The sequence below is a fragment of the Orbilia oligospora genome (assembly GCF_000225545.1).
Source record: "Orbilia oligospora ATCC 24927 unplaced genomic scaffold scaffold00159, whole genome shotgun sequence".
Classification (NCBI taxonomy): domain Eukaryota; kingdom Fungi; phylum Ascomycota; class Orbiliomycetes; order Orbiliales; family Orbiliaceae; genus Orbilia; species Orbilia oligospora.
Window position 1 is genome coordinate 13,369 of NW_011645716.1, and position 18,529 is coordinate 31,897.

Consider the following 18,529-nt stretch of genomic DNA (forward strand, 5'->3'; position numbering starts at 1 on the left):
TTATCTCTACTTCCTTTGGAATACTATTTATTAACCAGTATCCGTCTTAAATATTTCTTTAAAACTAACTATTTATTACTATTAACATTAATTTTAATATTATAATATATAATATAATTAGCTGCCTTTAGTACTTCTACCAAAAGATATATACATTTGAAATTGTATTTAATGATATTTTGAATAGCAACCTGATTAATCATGTCTAAAATTCTGTTAAACAGTCGATAGGATTTGATTTCCTAAGACTATTAAAGCGACATATTGGCACAATCGTAATTGCAACTTCCCCTTCTCTTGCTTCTAACCTGTATCGAGGAAGATGGATCAGACAGCTTGTATGGCTTGTCCTTGGCTTAACTAGGTTCGGAGGAGGTCAGACTTTAGCAAATAAAGAAGATATCACATATACAGAACTTCCAAGTGGATCATTCTTACCAATATACAAAGTCGCAAATTTCTGTACATTAGGGGGAATGCTGCGTGTTGAGCCGACCCATCTCTACGATGACAGACATGCGAGCTCCAAAGCACAAACAGGCAAGGATGGTGACGTCAGTCTGCGACTATAACGCCTTCTCCCACCATTTGCACAACCCCGAACTTCCAAATCCACGATTTCTTCGGTCTACATAACTCGGATTCCAAATTTGGCACAGCCTGGTATCTTCCAGAATAGCGGCTACAGATCTGGGACGTATTATAGCACCCATACATAATGGTATATACTCTGTTCTTGGGCCTACAAAGCATGCATAGAGGCTAACCCTTCAACTCGGTGAATGTAGCTTAGAGATAAAGAGGCAAAAGAGGGCGAAAATGGTACAAAATATCCCAATTCTACTACAGTTACCCGTACATAAAGGCGTCTACTAATACAGTTTCCTACTTTCTGAATAGGCTCCATCTATTCCGTCTCCGGGTACGTGGAAAGCGCTAGTCTATCAGAGACGGTATTATGAGGTAAAGGGCCAGTACTGACTGAATAAGCAGGCCTGTCATAGTCGCGGAGAACATGATCGGATGTGCTATGTACGAGCTTGTATGCCACTATTACTGCCATGCACTCAACTGGGGATGGAATGAAGGGCTAATAGGCAGTCTAGGTACGAGTTGGACACGACTGTTTGATGGGCGAAGTCATTAGGATAGAAGCGGACAAGGCGACCATCCAGGTTTACGAGGAGACTGGTATGTTCTGTCGAATGTCCATATCCGTGATATGGGTTGCTGATGGTCGCTACCGAGACAGCCGGTGTCACTGTCGGCGATCCAGTGCTGAGAACCGGAAAGCCACTATCCGTCGAACTCGGTCCTGGGTTAATGGAAAACATCTACGACGGTATTCAACGTCCGTTAAAGGCTATTCAAAAGCAATCCGACAGCATCTATATTCCCCGTGGTATCGACGTTGCGGCTTTGGATCGTGAAAGTCAATGGGGATTCGATCCGATAAAAATGAAGGTAGGAGATCATATCACTGGAGGAGACTTCTACGCTGTCGTACACGAAAACTCGTTAATGAACGAACATAACATCCTTCTACCCCCTCGTGCTCGCGGTACTATCACTTGGATCGCAGAAAAGGGAAATTATAATGTTACGGATAAGGTTTTGGAGGTTGAGTTTGATGGCAAGAAACAGTCGTACCCGATGATGCACACCTGGCCCGTCCGTGTCCCTCGCCCGGTGGCGGAGCGACAGCAGGCGGATTATCCATTGTTCACCGGACAGAGGGTTTTGGATGCACTGTTTCCGTCCGTGCAGGGTGGTACGACGGCTATCCCTGGCGCTTTCGGATGTGGAAAGACCGTGATTAGTCAGTCATTAAGTAAATTCTCAAATACCGATGGTATCATCTATGTTGGGTGCGGTGAGAGAGGAAACGAGATGGCGGAAGTCTTGAAGGAGTTCCCAGAGGTAAGTCGATGCTCATCATTTGGTGGCTCGCGTAAACTGTTGTTGACTTAATGCAGCTTTCTATCGAGGTCAAGGGACGTAAAGAGCAAATCATGAAGCGAACAACCCTTGTCGCCAATACCTCCAATATGCCTGTCGCAGCCCGTGAGGCTTCCATCTATACGGGTATCACTCTCGCGGAATACTTCCGTGACCAAGGCAAGGACGTGGCAGTGATTGCAGACTCGTCCTCCCGCTGGGCCGAAGCTCTTCGTGAAATCTCTGGTCGTTTGGGTGAAATGCCTGCAGATCAGGGTTTCCCAGCTTACCTCGGTTCCAAGTTAGCCAGTTTCTACGAACGTGCTGGTAAAGTCAAGTGTCTCGGAAGTCCGAACCGAAGTGGATCTGTATCTATTGTTGGCGCCGTCAGTCCTCCGGGTGGTGATTTCTCGGATCCAGTCACTTCGTCGACTTTAGGTATCGTGCAGGTCTTTTGGGGTCTCGACAAGCGTTTGGCTCAGAGAAAACATTTCCCATCTGTGAACACCAGTCTTTCGTACAGCAAGTACGCCGGTATCTTGGACAAATACTACGAGAAACAATACCCAGACTTCCCCAAATACCGTGACCAGATCAAAAAACTCCTCACCGATTCCGAAGAACTCGAACAGGTCGTCCAGTTGGTCGGTGCTCAATCTCTCGCTGATAACGACAAAGTTACATTATGGGTGTCCGGTTTAGTCAAGGAAGACTTCTTGCAGCAGAACGGATACTCCAAGTATGATCAATACTGCCCGGTGTGGAAGAGCAACTGGATGATGAAAAATATGATGAGTTTCCACGATGAGACCCAAAAAGCGGTTGTTAGTGGCATAGCGTGGAGCAAGATCAAGAGCAGCACACAGGATCTGCAATATCAGCTAAGATCTATGAAGTTCGAGGTACGTTTTCTTAGGCAGCTTGATTTTTTTTTTTTTCAAAATAAACATACTGATATGTGATACATAGATTCCTGATGAGGGAGAAGAGGCCATCAGCGGCAAGTATGGAAGGCTGCACCAGTCCATTTTGGAGAAGTTTTCTGCAATTGCCGACGAGTAGAGGGTAAAGTTAAAGCCTTGATTTCTGTGTTTCATCTTAAAATGCAAGTTTGGTCTGTCACATGAGGCAGTTGTGAATTTCTTAACCCCCCTGGTATGCTTTGTAAACGGACACATAGCTGCGGAACGTCCTTGTTGCGAGTAGTACGTGGAATCAGACTTATACGTAAGAATTATAATGAAAATATGTCTCTTTTCTTTCGCGTTTCTATGTGAGATGAGCCGTTCGACAATATCCAACTCATTTCTCTTCAATGATAACGAGCAGTTCTTCAAGTCTTCAGAGATTTGAACAGCTTTCGATCCATATATTGCTGTTGGAGATCTGGGGCATCGCCAAGACTAGCCATCCTCGGTATTCCTAACCCTCTTCAAATTTTTGATAGGGTTGCAATATTTTAGATTTTAATGTATATTTTACTATAGATGTGCTCTCATGAGAGCTCACGTACATCCGTTGTGTCGCACATGCAAACTGTTTAAGGGCATGAGGCTATCCTCTGTATAGCTGATATCTCCGGCGCACGCCTGCCCCTCTCTACATGAGTGAATGAGCATACCTTTTCCTAATCATTCTAAATCACCACTTCAAAAAAAAATTTCCACCCAGCTAATACCAACATACCAACCCAATCATATGGCATTTTTCTCTTATTATTGAGGGGCATCGTATCGGGTAGTCGTCAAATCTATTCAATCTCTGTTTTTCATACTATTTGTCAATCCATGATCGCATTCTGTCTGTTATGAACTTAAACACCTAGGATCATACTATTTTATACTGGTAAATGCAGAAATACACCTTTCATAATTCAGATAAAGATTCTGTGGCCACAGCATAGTCCACCAGGCTGGCTGGGCATCGTCCGGGCTTGGCTTCTAAAATATACAATATACAAAACCTTCTATTGCTACTGACGACTGCTGGATCTTAGAACTCATTGCTAGCCATCCACCAGGCGATACGAAACCTATGGGGTGTATCGGTAGTGAGTGGGTGATAATGATTTTGATTTTGACGGGCCTTTTGCAGATTGTATTTTAACCAACCTGTAGAAGCTCGGGAAGACTTGTAAAGTGTTTAAGATGACTTGTAACAGCATGCAGAACCAAAAGGCAGAAATCCAGGCGGCCAGAGAAACCCTCAAAATATCAGGGAATATCACATAACTCATGCTTCTCTTAACACCCTCACTTTTCAACACTGAATGATTTAACAGTCTAAATTAAACATCTATCTATACAAGCTAAAATCTTTAAAAAGCATCTTGATTACGGTTTAACGGCAATAATCTACCAGGCAATAGCCCTATCTATAAATGTCCGAATGGTACATTATTAACTTTGGTAACTCTGGCAACCTGAAGCCCAACTATTGCACTGTGATATATTGAACTAAATTGTTCATTGGGTTGTTGCAATCTTAGTAGTGCTTTTGAGGGTATTGGGCGTGGTAGTGGTGGTTCTATTCATGCTGATGGTGGGAACACATAAATTGAATTTTTTTTTTTTTTTTTTTTTTTTTTTTTGGCGCTGGACGAAAGCTTTTTTCTTCGTTCTATACGTGTTGCAATAGATATGGCGCAGAGAATAGACCTGTTAACCAGTCTCGAACTGTTCTCGTTAAACCAGACAACATTAAGTCGGATATTTGAACCGTTAACAGGATTTTGGGTTAACCAAGTGTGTGGGCCTGGCAGCGTCGGTCTGTCAGGCCGCGATTAGTTAACACAGGTTACCCTTCATTGCTATAGCACAATCTCACAACTTAGCCACTCTTGTGAACCCTGCCTGTGCAACGTATCTTACCTTGGTATCTATGGATGTCGACCTGGATAGATCAGGTTGTTAAACAAATGATTTGCATACCTGCACATACGAAAATACATCAAATGCATGAGACCAATACAATAGACGTGCATGTAAAAGAACTGGGGCGATAACACGGCGTGCTCGTTGCAAAAATTGATGTTTTATCAATTTGTGAACAGGTGACTCAAGGAGTTATAAGTTTTGTTAACAGGTATTCAGAACAGGCCAGTCTGCGGCATATTTTCCATTACAACCGGAGTGTCGAGTCCTCAGACCCCTGTTGTGTGACAAGCCAGAAAATGGCCGATGGGCTATAGTACAGCAGTCTAACAAGGTCAAGGATCATGAAAAAAAGGTCATATCTAATAAAAGCTGCACAGATTTGTTCGAATGGTGGAGCTCCAAGGCCCAAATAAAGCGGAACCCAAAGTTCATATCCGCCCAGACTAGATATTAATTAAAAAGGCAGACCAAAAGTTTACGAGAATACGAAGTGAAAACAAATCCTTCAACTGGCATGGAAGCCTCCAGCGAAGACTCAATTGTAGCATTGTGGTACATTGAAAAACCGCCTGCATTGCCAAAGCTCTGATTTATACCCGTTGCTTGCTATTAACAATTTATTTGCAGTAGTTTATAGGTTAAAATGCCTATATCTTCACCAACGAAGCGTAGCGTAATATAATGTTAATGGAAAAGCGGAAACAATGCAGTGGGCGTACAGACACTCCAGAAGTGTCACCTAAAATTCAAAGAAAGAGTCATATCACTGTTCCTTCACTCCATCCCGCGTCCCTCTCCCTTCCCGCCCTCGCATCCATTCTCATCTTGTTTCTTTTTATCTCTTTTCAAATTGATATTCCTCCAGCTACCAGCATCAACTTTGCCGCGCATACCAGAAATAGCCGGATTCCCGGCAATGCCGCCAGCCTGGCTCTTCGAAATCACGTTGAACAGATTAATAGTTCCTACAGAGCTTCCGTTATGCGCACCAATACTGCCGTCAGAACTGTCTCTTCTATTACGTCTGATAGCTTCGGCTCTGGAGCCTAGAAGACTCGAAGTGGGAGAGCTGGCGGTTTCGCTCTCGGCACCTTCGCTACCAGCGGATGGAATGGTATTTGGCCAAGCAGTATCTGTCTCAGAAAGCAAAATCTCGCCAGCAGATGTACGACGATTTTCTTCGGTGGGTGAACGGCCTTGAGTTGGGTCATGGGTTGAATCGATGGGATGATCGTGTTCAGCACTAGTGTCGAGTATTGGAGTCTCTTGCATATGATGCATGACAGAGTTTTGAGTGATCTTTCGCAATCGTTCGGTATCGAGGGCTCCAATGGTGTGAGATCCGGCTGACGATTAGAACTTGTTCTTGGCGATTAATCTGATGAGAGTCGTTGACTTTATATGCGTAGAGTCGCAATGAGAGGCAATTAAAATATATATTGGGAAAAAATATAAAAAAAAGGTGCTGCGGGGTGACAGCATTTAAGTGCCTCCTAAAAGTTGAGACGGCGTAATAAAGCGAAGGTGGTCCAACGAAAGACCCTCTGATGAAGATTTTTGCCGTTTGCCGATCCATTTACAGAGAGGAAATGACTCTTGTGATGCAAGGAGGGTTTGGATAATGAGACTGTTTCTACGCCGCTCACTTTTGATTGGGTAACAGTGTTGGGCTAGTTTCGACTAACAATCCGGGAACCGAAAATTTTGCCTCCTACTGGCAGGAATGCCTTTCCTGAACAGCGATGCTATCTCTTCCCCCGCTGCCATTGCCGCGCATCCTTGCCATTCCTTGTTCTTGAGAATCTGAGTAGTCGCATATACCGCGAATAACCAAGCACCCGGGTGACTCCCATGTTGCTGGATGGACGGGGCCGCTTTGAACAGGCACTCCAATCAAGCCCTCCGAAACGAATTGTCCCGGAGGCAGGGTCTCAATTTGGGCATGTCCCAGAATTGGTCGGGGTCCGCTCTATGACGAGGGATGTGATCATGAATGGCAAATGAAAAAATGGCTGCTTCTCTAACTTGTTTTAAATCGCAAGAACGGAGTTTGGACGTCTGAAAAAAGAGCGTTGACGCAGGAGACCCCGTCCTGTGAATAATCCAGCCGTAAATGTAATCTGGATAATTCAAATGCAGACGGGCCACCAAAGAAACAACATTAGCTATAGCGGAATACCGTCAACCCCACCACATTTGCCTAAGAAATTGTATTGGTTTGAAAACTACCATTGAGTTTGAATAATTCTGGATCCCAGTCTGCGTTCCTGCGGTTTGGAGTTAATTTTTTAATTTTAGTTGGATATTTTGTGTTTTTTTTTGTATTGAATGTTCGCTAGTTGTTATTTAGTTTTTGGTAGAGAGTAGTGAAGTTGTTGAAATTAGTGGGGAATTTAACTTTGGTTATTAAGAGTTCTTTGATTTTTATATGAAGATTATTTTGAAAATAAGTGATTTGAGTAGTGTTATTATACTTAAGTTGTTTTATTAACAGTTGGAAGATAATTAAGTAAGTATAAAAGAATTTGTTTGTTTGTTGAAGTTTTAGGAATTTCTTTTTAGTTATTGCTGATAAATTAGGATCTCGAAAGTTTTATTAAGTTAGGTTATAAAAATAATGTAGATATTCCAAAAATATAAATTGTAATATTATTGTAGATGATAGTGGGAAGGTTCACGATTTTATAAACGAAAGTTCACTACCCTACCCCGTTCCGGGGCGCATGGACTTGATCCCGGGCCGGCTTGGCCGGTAACTTAAATTAAATGTTAAGAATCGCAACCTATTCATAGAACAAGCCTCTGTATTTTAGGTGGTGTTATGCTTTAGGAAGGTTTTTGGGGAAGGAGGGTGAAGATATATTTGTTTGACTTCGTGGCAAATATTAATTGTGTTGCTGCTGTGGTAGAACAGCCATTCTCTTAGGCAGCTATTGCCGGGTCACGCTCTCTATAAGAGGCAGGCAGTAGCGAGTGCTTGGCACTCGCTACCCTTAACTTGTTTTATGGAATATGCTTTATACAAGAGTATACAATGCATACAGCATTAAGCATTAATCAACATAAATTTATATACCCTCCTTAATATAGATTGCTTTATATAAGTGTAATTATGCTGTACTAATATATTATAAAAATGAATTTATTTTTTATAGTATAATTTTCTATAGTTCTTGGCGGAGAGACTGAGTGTCTTTCCAGGCTCACAGCCTCGCAGACCTATTTTCTTTATGAGGGATTTCATTTAGGCTTCCATGCCAGTTGAAGGAGTTTTTATTTCATACCCTGGTACAATTTTGGTCTACCTTTTTAATTAATATCTAGTCTGGGTGGATATGAACTTTGGGCCTTGGAGCTCCGCCACGTTCGATCCTTGTGCCAAACAGAACAAATTTGTGCAGCTTTTATTAGATGCGACCTTTTTTCATGATCCTTGACCTTGTTAGATTGCTGTGCTAAAGTCGGTCAGCCATTTTCTGGCCTGTCACACAACAGGAGCCTGAGGATTCTCTTGGCGTCACAAGAAGTTTTCTGGTCTCGACACTCCGGTTCTAATGAAAAATACGCCGCAGACCGGCCTGTTTCTGAACACTTGTTAACAAAACTTATAACCCCTTGAATCACCTGTTCACAAATTGCAAGTCACTTAATAAAACATTTATATTTGTTAAATCATTCAGTATTGAAAAAGTGAGAGTGTTAAAAGAAGCATGAGTTGTAGGGTATTCTCTGTTATAGTAAAAAATCCCGTGTAGGAATCTAGCATATGCGGTGAGTGCTATAACATTATAATTCCAGTCTATCACATATGGACGCGCCGGCACACACAATCATGTCACAGCCGTCTAACGTATGGTTGTTAACAGACTTTGCTTTGCATGCTTTATAAGCCTTTTTGTGAATCGTCTTCCCTTTCCCGATGCTCTCACAGCAGGTTCTGTTAATACAACTTTCCATCGGATGTTTGTAACTTGCAGTTTGTGAGCTTTTTCTATACACAAAAACGCATTTCTGTATCCCGTGCTAAACAACTAATACAAAATTTTTCTTTTGTGGCTCTCGTACATTCACTCACAGGGTTTTGCTAAACCTCTGCTAAAACTTTGTTTATGACTGCCTCTCTGCAAGCCCTGGCAAAGTACTTTCGATGCTCATTCACAAGCCAAATACCTGACAAGATAAGTCTTCGATTGCATAGTATGTGCTAATCAAATAAGATCCACAGAGACATCGGCTTCAGCTCCTTATGATGAGCTACAAATCATCAAAATTCATAACCGTCTTTATTAGCAAAGTAGCCTATCCTGGTTGATCAGAATAATTACTTGAGTGAATGACGAGACTTTTACGAGACCAGATCAAGGGCTGGGTGGACTAGGCATAGACAAGCATTCTGATGTTGTGTTGTGTTGTGTTGGCACAACGAAGGAGGAAAGGAATTCTAGACAAACGGCTAACATCATTCTGTGATTGCTAACAGAAACTGCAGCCACCATACTTCTGGTTAACATATGTCTGTGTGAATCGGCGAAGAGGAAAGCCTTAACAAAAACAAGAAACGGGGCAAAAGTAGGTGGCAGGCAAAACAGGAGGCTAAGTTCGAAGAGAAAACAAGTCAAGGCCTCGGCCTTAATTTGAGACAGGTATATTTTTTGAAGCAGCCTTTAATTGGCAGGGGGCCAAAATAACAAAATTGATGCCTAAAATGAACCCTGTAACTCATATAGCAGCCTAAAAAACTCCTGCCAACTCTAACATCAAAATAACATAAAGAATTGGGTGTTATTGCGATAAAAAGAATCATTTAACCTTCACCAAAGTCTGCAGACCCTACTTTATGCTTAAACCCCAATAGTTTCTGTGATATTGCCGTTATGTCCGTGTTGAATTTCTGCATTCTGTTGGCAATACCGCACCGGCCGGGCCCTGTTAATCCCAAATTAGGAGGAGGATGTGGATCTAACGGATGCAATACCAATGGTATCTATTGGTTAATATCTGCAGATTTTTCAGATTGTGGGCGAGAGTAGGATATAGCATACCATCTAGAGTAGGGCAGTGAAGACGTAGACACATCATGTTATATGCGGAGTAACTTCCTACGAACAGCAGCGTGAGTTGTTGTGGTACCGGAATTCTGAGATAGTCCAGATGCGATGACACTCTTCCCCAGGCCGTGGAATGTCCGAAGCTTCCTGGGCATGAGTCCTTCCATATTTTCCGTATATTTTCTTTGTCGTCGGACGGAATGCTAACCGACTTTGCCTGCTCAGATACTCGTGTACGTAGCGACCAAGGAGCGATAGTTACGCAAGTTAGCTTTCTTAGTCGATTAAGTAATATCCAAATTAGTAGATCTCTCCAATCGTAAGAGTTGAATAATGGTTCTAGTGGTAACTTCGCAGCCCTAAGCGAACGGACAAGGGAGCCAATTGCAATCTCAACACATTCTGGAGCATTGCACAAGGGGTGCTTGGGTGTAGAGGAGGCATCATCCGAACCGGGCAGTATGTCGTTGTAGAAATCCGTTAATAAGTTGATAAGATGATTCATGGTACACGCTCGTTTGTTCCAGATATGATCTGCTCCAGGAATAGTTATTTGTTCATATTCTTGCTATTCTAGACTAACACCCGAGTGGTTGGAAGAAATGCTTCAATTTGGTGTGTATATTGGCAGTATTGCACAATCTAGGGATTTAATCCCTCTGGATGGGATGGAAACGAGATTTTCTGGGAGACTCACCTAGGATAGGACTCGGTATATCATCTGTAGCCACGCTAAACCCACTGCCAGGTAGCAAAATCGAGTTTTCATATAACTCATATCTCATAAAATTTGCCAACATCGTCGAATGTTGGTTGCCTCGCGTGTTGCCTCGCGTAAATGTGGTACCGATTGCGTATACTCAATAATAAGAGCACACAAAGGGGTGCCATTTTACGATACGAAATAGTTGTTATCCTGTTGCCAAGACATTTTCATAATGCAGACTACGTGTTGTGAAGAAAGTGCTTACGCCACACCAAGTTCCTGTCGATTGATGACTGGCTTGACCAGCTGATTTGGCGTGAATTCCGTTTTACAACATCACAATATAAACACCCCTAAACATGTTGGGAGGAATAGTGCTGGGTGCGGGGTTGCGGAGTGCGGGGCTTTTTTGTTACGTGGTGTGGTATAGTTGTGTAGCGAATGACACGGTTGTTGAGAGTTAAACGGTGGCTCTATAAGAGAAAACATTTTTACTTTCCTCTCCATACTAAGTTATGATAAATAATTGACGTTGATCTAGCGCACTTTAAAGCTGCCCCTTTAATTGAGATCTAGTCTTTTTGGGGTGGATATTAATTTTGGGTTACGCTTCGTTTTAGAACCCCGCCACATTCGATCCTTGTTGTTGTGTCAAACAGAATACTTTTGTGCAGCTTTTATTGGACCACCAGCCCTTTTCTGGCCTGTCACACAACAGGATCCGTCTGGGATTCTCTTGGTATCACAAGGCGTTTTATTGCATTTGATCTGTTAACAGAGCTTGTAGCGCTCTAACCATGAAAGGTAGCCTGTGTTGACTAGTCGCGGCCCAAAGTGTTATTCTATATCCCAGACTGCCCCATGACCAAAGCCTCAAGTTCCATCCCTTTTCTTAGCAGTAATCCCGCTACTCCCCAGTTCGAACGTTTGTGAGCCCAATGCAATGCCGTATTGCCGAGACCATCTTTGGACTCTACATCGGCTCCCTTTTTAAGTAAAAATTCCACTACTGTTTTGTGGCCCGCATAGGCGGCATGTAAGAGTGGTGTCCAACCAACGTCGTCCCGGGCCTCCAGTTCAGCACCTCCCTCGAGAAGTAGGCATGCTGCTGCCTCATTTCTACTTCCTGCAGCATAGTGCAATGGTGTACGGCCGCTGCTATCCCTAGAATTTATGTTAGCTCCCTTCTCAAGCAAAATTTTCGCAATTGCCTCCTGGCCCTTGAATGCGGCGTATGATAGCGGCGTCCGGCCGCAGGTATCCTCAGACTCCAGCTCAGCACCCCCTTCAAGTAGTAACGTGAGGATTGTTTGATGCCCCATTATTGCAGCAACCGATAGTGCTGTCTGGCCAACAGCGTCAGATTTGGATCCCAATCTAGCACCCTTCTCTAGCAACATTTTGACGACCATCTCCTGCCCAACCTCCGTGGCAAACAATAGCATCGTCCGATCACCGACTTTTAGCTCCGGGTTAGCTCCATTCTCGAGTAAAAGTTTCACCACTGCATTGTATCCTCTCTTTATAGCATTCCAGATCATTGAACGACTTTCGTAGTTAAATTCAGCATTCACTTTGACGCCTTTACCAAGTAGTAATTCCACTACCGCTCTATGTCCGTTCATCACTGCATGGTATAGCGTTACTTGGCCGATACCTTCTTGCTTATATTCCGGGCAATTTAGTAATAGCTCCACCACCGGCGCGTGTCCGTTTGCTGCGGCATGGGAAAGCGGCGTCCTACTGTCATGCGCTGACCACGGTCTAGCGTTCCTACGTAATAGGAGCTCCACCGCTGTTGTGTGTCCTCTCTCCGCAGCATACGACAATGGCGTTCTTCCCAGGACGTCTTGAGAATCTAACCCAGCACCTCTCTCCAACAGCATATCTATGATTTCGTCATGCCCTTCGGCTGCAGCGTATGACAGTGGCGTCCTACCGCCTTGCTTTCGCGCATCGACTTCAACCTTGCCAGTCGCAAGTAGAAGACTTGCTATGCTCCATTTGCCTTTTTCTGCCGCATAGGCGAAGAATGTTTGGCCCCTCGGTACCTCCAAATAGCGTCCTTCTTGGAGAAGCGTATTGACTTCCTGTTGATGCCGGACGTAAAGTCCGCTATACTTATGCTTGTCGGATTGTGGGTCTGCATCAAACGTTAGGAATACCCTGACCACATTCTCATTGCCGTTGGCCAAGGCTGCAAGTATTGGGAAACAGTAGTGCTCTCCTTCAATCTCCATTGTAGGACTGCGCTTTAGCTCAATTTTGCTTAAATTTGGTAGATTTCGCTCCGCAAAGATGTACAGCAGGCTCACTTTAAATGTATAGTGCCGTACTTGATTTACTTCAACATTATTGTAGAAGATTATCCAATCTTGAAGTGGAAACTGGTCGATAAAGACTTCCTGTGGGAATATACTACTATCTGCTAGATCAGCATGATAAAGCACATTACGCACTGCGTATTCGAAAAATGGAAACCGCTGCAAGGTGGATAGACGTGAATATTCGGACCAGGGGGTACCAGATATGGTCGAAGATTCCTCCACCCCGGTCTGCATTGGCTCTCGAGACGTAATAATCTTCATGTAGTTATAACAGCACTGCTTTAGCCGTTCATTACTATTCGGAGAACGGAGTGCGGCCCATAATTCGTCCAGTCCATGTTCTTTAAGCAGAAAATCTCGTACTGATTCGTGTATAAATTGGACAGTCCGATCCGCCGACTTTGTTACTTCGGCAAGCCCCTTCGAAGAACTAAGGACGAATCTTCCCATAAACTCTTCAATAATGTCCGCGGGATCCCAAGCACCTAAGTATTCCGGGAATTCGCCAGCTAGTATCGCAAAGTAGAGTTCCACCGGTCTCAGAGGCCGTTTTGCATATAGGATCCACTGAATACAGAGCAAGAGCTCCTCCGTATTCTGGGTATCTCTTGTTAAAATGTCTTTGAATAACTCATTCAGTCCGGTTGGTATCTCTCTGAGCCTTTTATGGATGGTGTGCAGACGGCCTGCATCATACTCTTTATTGAGAATCCGTACAACCAAGACAACCCATAAGAAAATCCCAGACGCTCTCTCCCGTATTTCGGTTCTGATCTCTTCAATTCTGCTGTGTTTGACTTGCAATTCGCTCCGTATGTATTTGACTATGTCATAATCATGTTCTTCTTATCCCTCCAGAATTAGCTCCTGTTCTTTCTTAATTGTAATATGTGGATAATGTCTGCTAGAGAAGCAAACATGTAGCTGTATTCTCCTTGACACAGCAAACTGATTCAGATTCTTAAAAAAAGCTATTATATTTCGAATTTGGTTTTCCTTATATTTATCTAGTGCGTCAATGAAGTATATCAAGTGTTATTGACTAAATTCTTAATATACTCTTAATGTTTGACAAAATGTTTCTTTGAGTATTCCGATATTCCTAGGATCGCCACCAATTAAAGTCGATGGTGATTCCATAAAATCAAAAACGCTTTGGACCTCAGGAACTTTCTTCAAAAGTTGATACAGTAATGATTGATATATCCCAAATATTGACTTTTTTAGGCCTTCTCCCCAGGTGTTAAAGAAAAACGATATAATTAAGGCTTCGTTTGTTATTTTCTCGGCGTACTGGAAGGTAAACTTTATTAAAGTTGATTTTTCAATTTTAGGTTTCCTTTTGATCCACAGGAACCCATGATGATTAAAGATTAGATTAAAATCAAGCCAGTTGCGGTACTCTTGATTTTTGAGAAGTCATTTATAGGTTTCAGTATGAGCATTCTTAATTGTCACCTTCCGAATATCGACCTGGTCGAATTTTAAAATCTCCATGAAAAGCTGGTGTTGCACTATAACCTTTTTTCTGCTGTCCCTCCAGTCTTTTGGCCAGGTCTTTTGTACGATGTTGGGGTCCGCAAGGGCCTTCAGAGTTTTCGAGGCTTGTGGTGCAGGGGGGATTACAAATAGGAGCTCTTTGGTGTACGCTGCAGCAGTTGCTACTGAATATTCTTGCTATTGCTTGTTCTTGTGTAAATCAGAGTAGTTGCAAACCCCTTGAATAGCCAAACATGGAAAGTTTTCTATCAACCCAGCAACCTCTATCTCAAAGTAGATAATATTAAGTTTTTGTTTTAGTCAATCTCTGGTAGTGCCATACTTCATTACCTAATTCCCTAATACAACCAATCTGTAGTGAACCACTGGATTAATTTGATTATGATGGGTTTGGGACATTAGTTTTGATCTGTTGCAACTGTCGCATATATCTTCTAAATCTTCATATTCGTATTCTGCTTTGAATAATATGTCCTGTCCTTGGTTATGATGAGTATATTTCGTCATATTAGGATATCTTTCCAGCATTTCTAAAAGAAAATCTGGGACTCGACTCTTCTCGATTTTGTTGTCTGAATGTAGCTTGGCAATAGCCGTTAAAAATATTTACAGTGGTTTAACTAATGATCTTATATGTTCAAATTAATCTTTTTTGATAATTTTACCGAAATCGTATTATAGCACTCTTATACTAACCACAATATCACTAAATTGAATATCCTTTTTCGCATTAAGTACTCCTCCACCTATTTTTACCATTAATTAGGAATTTATTGATGTAAATATCGATGATATCTGATCTATAACTGTTGCAACAGAAGTAGTATTGTATATTTGCAATAGTAAGTAAGCGATAATAATGTTATAATTGTTGATCTTCTCCAGTGTATATGTATTATTATTACTGGTGTGTTTCTTCAGATTAGGATTTGTGTGGACTTTGTCTAACATTGCCACGGCCGCAGCCATCTCAATGGGAAGAGCACACACCCATCCAATTGTATAGTCATCTTGTTAGGGAGGCTCTTGAGAAGCCGTTGGAATAGATCGTCTTGCATCTTCTCCGCCGGCGTCAACTATTATCTTTTTTTTAATATGAACGTCCACGGTTGCTGCTAGATCCTGAATACACTCGCCTTCCCGATGTCTCTTAGACATTTCTGACAGAAACCTGAATTCCGAAGTCGTTGACAACTATGCTGCTACTAGATCCCACAACCGTGTTTATGTGACAATCCTATCAGCTCGTCGCACTGATGTCTGGTGGAGTTCGCGTCCTTAGCACTCTAACCGAAATCCACATTTGGGATGGCCATATGCAAGTTCGTGGAGGTTGTTGTCTTGTTACAACTTGACTTCGGGCTCGGTCAGTCTAGCTTGTATTCGAGTCTATGGTCAGTCGTGCTTGCAACGTTTAACTACTAGACTAGCGGAAGTTTTTACCTCTCTTAGGATAGAATCGTGCTTGGTTTTTATGAAGGGTTGTAGGCTGGTTTACGAAACAAAGCTTTTGTATCGTTCGAAGATATTTAGAGACTGTTAGAGTCTAGTTTGGAGACGTGTAAGAGATCCGGAAGAGAGTCCGTTGTGCGTGTCTGGCGGTCGGAAGTGCTGTTTTTCTCGTAGACGCACTACATGTACGTCATGCACCAGCGAAACCCAAGTGCAAGGCGGCAAGTCAATTGGAAGCCTCGTTGAATCCAGATCTTTAAGCCGAATTCAGGTACATTGGTGGGTATCCGCATAGTTTAGAAGACACTTCACTGAAAGGCTGCTCTCAAACTGTCGATTATCCCGGCAGAGCGGGTGAACAATATGATACTCGAACACATGGTAGATTTCAATTCACCAGCAGAGGCCGAACCTTGTATGCATATCTGCCACAGCGAAGTAAAACTTTGAGCCTTGATGGACTAGCAGTCCTGACGAATTTCCCTTACATTTTGTGTTGTGTTGTTTAGAAACCTGTATCGAATCTCGAGCTAGCTGCACCCGCAGTGCTGCTAGAGATTCGGTTGCACTCAGTTCTTCAGTTCTAAAACGAAATAAAATGGGTATCTGATAACTAACTCCGCCCTGAAATATAAATTATACACTAAAACGAAAGTCTTGAAAAGGGTTTAGAGTCTATACAAAAACCTTACTCTTCCTAACTAACCTTTTCAGGCGGTTATATCCTCTCCTTTATTAATATAAAATCCCATATCCTCAGCAACAACACCTTTCTTCAACTCTTCAGGTTCAGTATCTTTCGTTCAATAGTAGTACATGTTATTTAGTCCTCAGGGTTCCAGATAAGGAAGCCCTTGCTCCCTTGGCATTTCCCACAAATAGTACTTCACTACACACACTCGTTTACTATGTAGAATCATGTACTGTCCAGTTCAGCATCCTGTATCCCCGAATGTCCAGTTCACAGACTTAGCTCCTGTCCAGTTCAACACTCTATGTCCAATTGACCAGTTCACAGACTTATCTCCTGTCCAGTTCACTTTGTTATTTCCTTTGTCAATTGTCTATTTAAACTGCTATGTTCGCTGTCATGTATTTAGAAACCAAGCAACAATTTAAGTATCAATCTGTATTCACACTAGTACACACTTCTTACCCTGTGACATTTGTGTATTACTTTGATACCTCGACTAGTCTCTATACGATTTCTTACAAAGTTAACCAATATTTAATTTAATTAAAAAAGTAAATTATAATATATATATCTAAATTTTATTAATATTATAAATTAGATTTATATTATTAAAAGTAAAAATCTTTACCTACGAGGTATGAGTTGTCCGGATGGGACACCCATCCGTACCAATGCCATACAAACGAATTGTGGTCTTGGCATAAAAAAGACCACTGATTCGAACCACTGATCCGAACCGCTTAAATTACTATTATAAGTAATTATGAAAATTACAAACACAACACAAAATAGAATAATCAACACAAAAAAAAATAGAATAGAATAAAATAGAAAATAATAGAAACAAATAGAAAAAAAAAAAAAAAAAAAAAAAAAATTAAAATGGAATGGAATGGAATGGAATAGAATAGAAATTAATAAAATAAATTAAAATCAAATTAAATAAATAGAAATAGATGGAAATAAATAGAAATTAAAATAGAAAAGCATAGAAAAAAAAAAAGAATAAAATTAAAATTTAATAAAATAGAATAAAAATAGAAAGAAAAGAAAATAAATAAGAAAAAACCAAATTACAAATTAAAATTTTTAGGCTAACTCCACAAATAATTCTAGCTGTTATTTTAAATAGGAAAACGGCGTATTTCCAGTTATTTAAAAGAAAAAACAAAAATAAAAGGCAATAAACACTCTAAAAGCTTTAAAGATATTTAGCATCATTTTAACAAAAATTAATATAAAAATTATAGTATTTACCAGCAAATTTATTAATTGAAAACAAAAAACTATATGTTCAAACCAAAAAAAAAAAATTAAATATTATAATAAAAATATTTCAAAAAATATATTACCCCATAATATAAAAATTTAGTAATTTAATATTTTTCTATAAATTAGGATTTTTAATATATAAATTAAAAAAGAAAACCAGCTGAAATAAAGAAAATTAGCCAGTTAACCAGTTGACTAAACTTTTTAAATAATAAAATATTAATAATTGCTACAATAATTAATAAACAAAATATTTAATTATAAATTATAAATTATAAAAAATAAAAATAAAAATATTATTTTGTAAAATTTAAAAATATTAACTAAAAAGTAAATTATTATATTATGATATATGATCAAATATAATACTATTTATATATTAATATTTTCAAATTAAATTATTAAAAAAAAAAAAAAAATTTGATATAAAATAAAAAAGAATTTAAAGTTTTAGATATAAATTTATATATATTTTTCCATAATAATAAATATTAAATAATGTTTAATTGTTGGATAATATATATATATATATATATATATATATATATTAACTAAAATAAGAATATTTTATTAATCAAACATATTATAATAAAATATGTAATTATAATATAATATAACATCTATAAAAAAAAAATATCAATTCATCAAATAATTTTTTAAATATTTTAAAAATTTTAAAATTTTAATATATATAGTTTATTGGGAGTGTAAGAAAT

At 40.4% G+C, this 18,529-nt stretch overlaps 3 protein-coding genes across 3 annotated transcripts; 1 reads left to right on the forward strand and 2 right to left on the reverse strand.

Moving 5' to 3' along the window:
• Positions 1–718: 718 nt before the first annotated feature.
• Positions 719–3,000, forward strand: AOL_s00159g2 (uncharacterized protein; the record flags this gene model as incomplete). The annotated part of the gene is made up of 8 exons (XM_011127352.1): positions 719–721; positions 789–822; positions 901–922; positions 994–1,042; positions 1,107–1,191; positions 1,253–1,920; positions 1,977–2,840; positions 2,908–3,000. 8 exons carry the CDS (start codon positions 719–721, stop codon positions 2,998–3,000), a joined length of 1,818 nt encoding a protein of 605 aa, XP_011125654.1.
• Positions 3,001–5,588: 2,588 nt separating this feature from the next.
• On the reverse strand, positions 5,589–6,095 carry AOL_s00159g3 (uncharacterized protein; the record flags this gene model as incomplete). The annotated part of the gene is made up of 1 exon (XM_011127353.1): positions 5,589–6,095. One exon carries the CDS (start codon positions 6,093–6,095, stop codon positions 5,589–5,591), a length of 507 nt encoding a protein of 168 aa, XP_011125655.1.
• A 5,315-nt stretch (positions 6,096–11,410) lies between these two features.
• Positions 11,411–13,345, reverse strand: AOL_s00159g4 (uncharacterized protein; the record flags this gene model as incomplete). Its single annotated transcript, XM_011127354.1, has 1 exon — positions 11,411–13,345. One exon carries the CDS (start codon positions 13,343–13,345, stop codon positions 11,411–11,413), a length of 1,935 nt encoding a protein of 644 aa, XP_011125656.1.
• Positions 13,346–18,529: the final 5,184 nt, after the last annotated feature.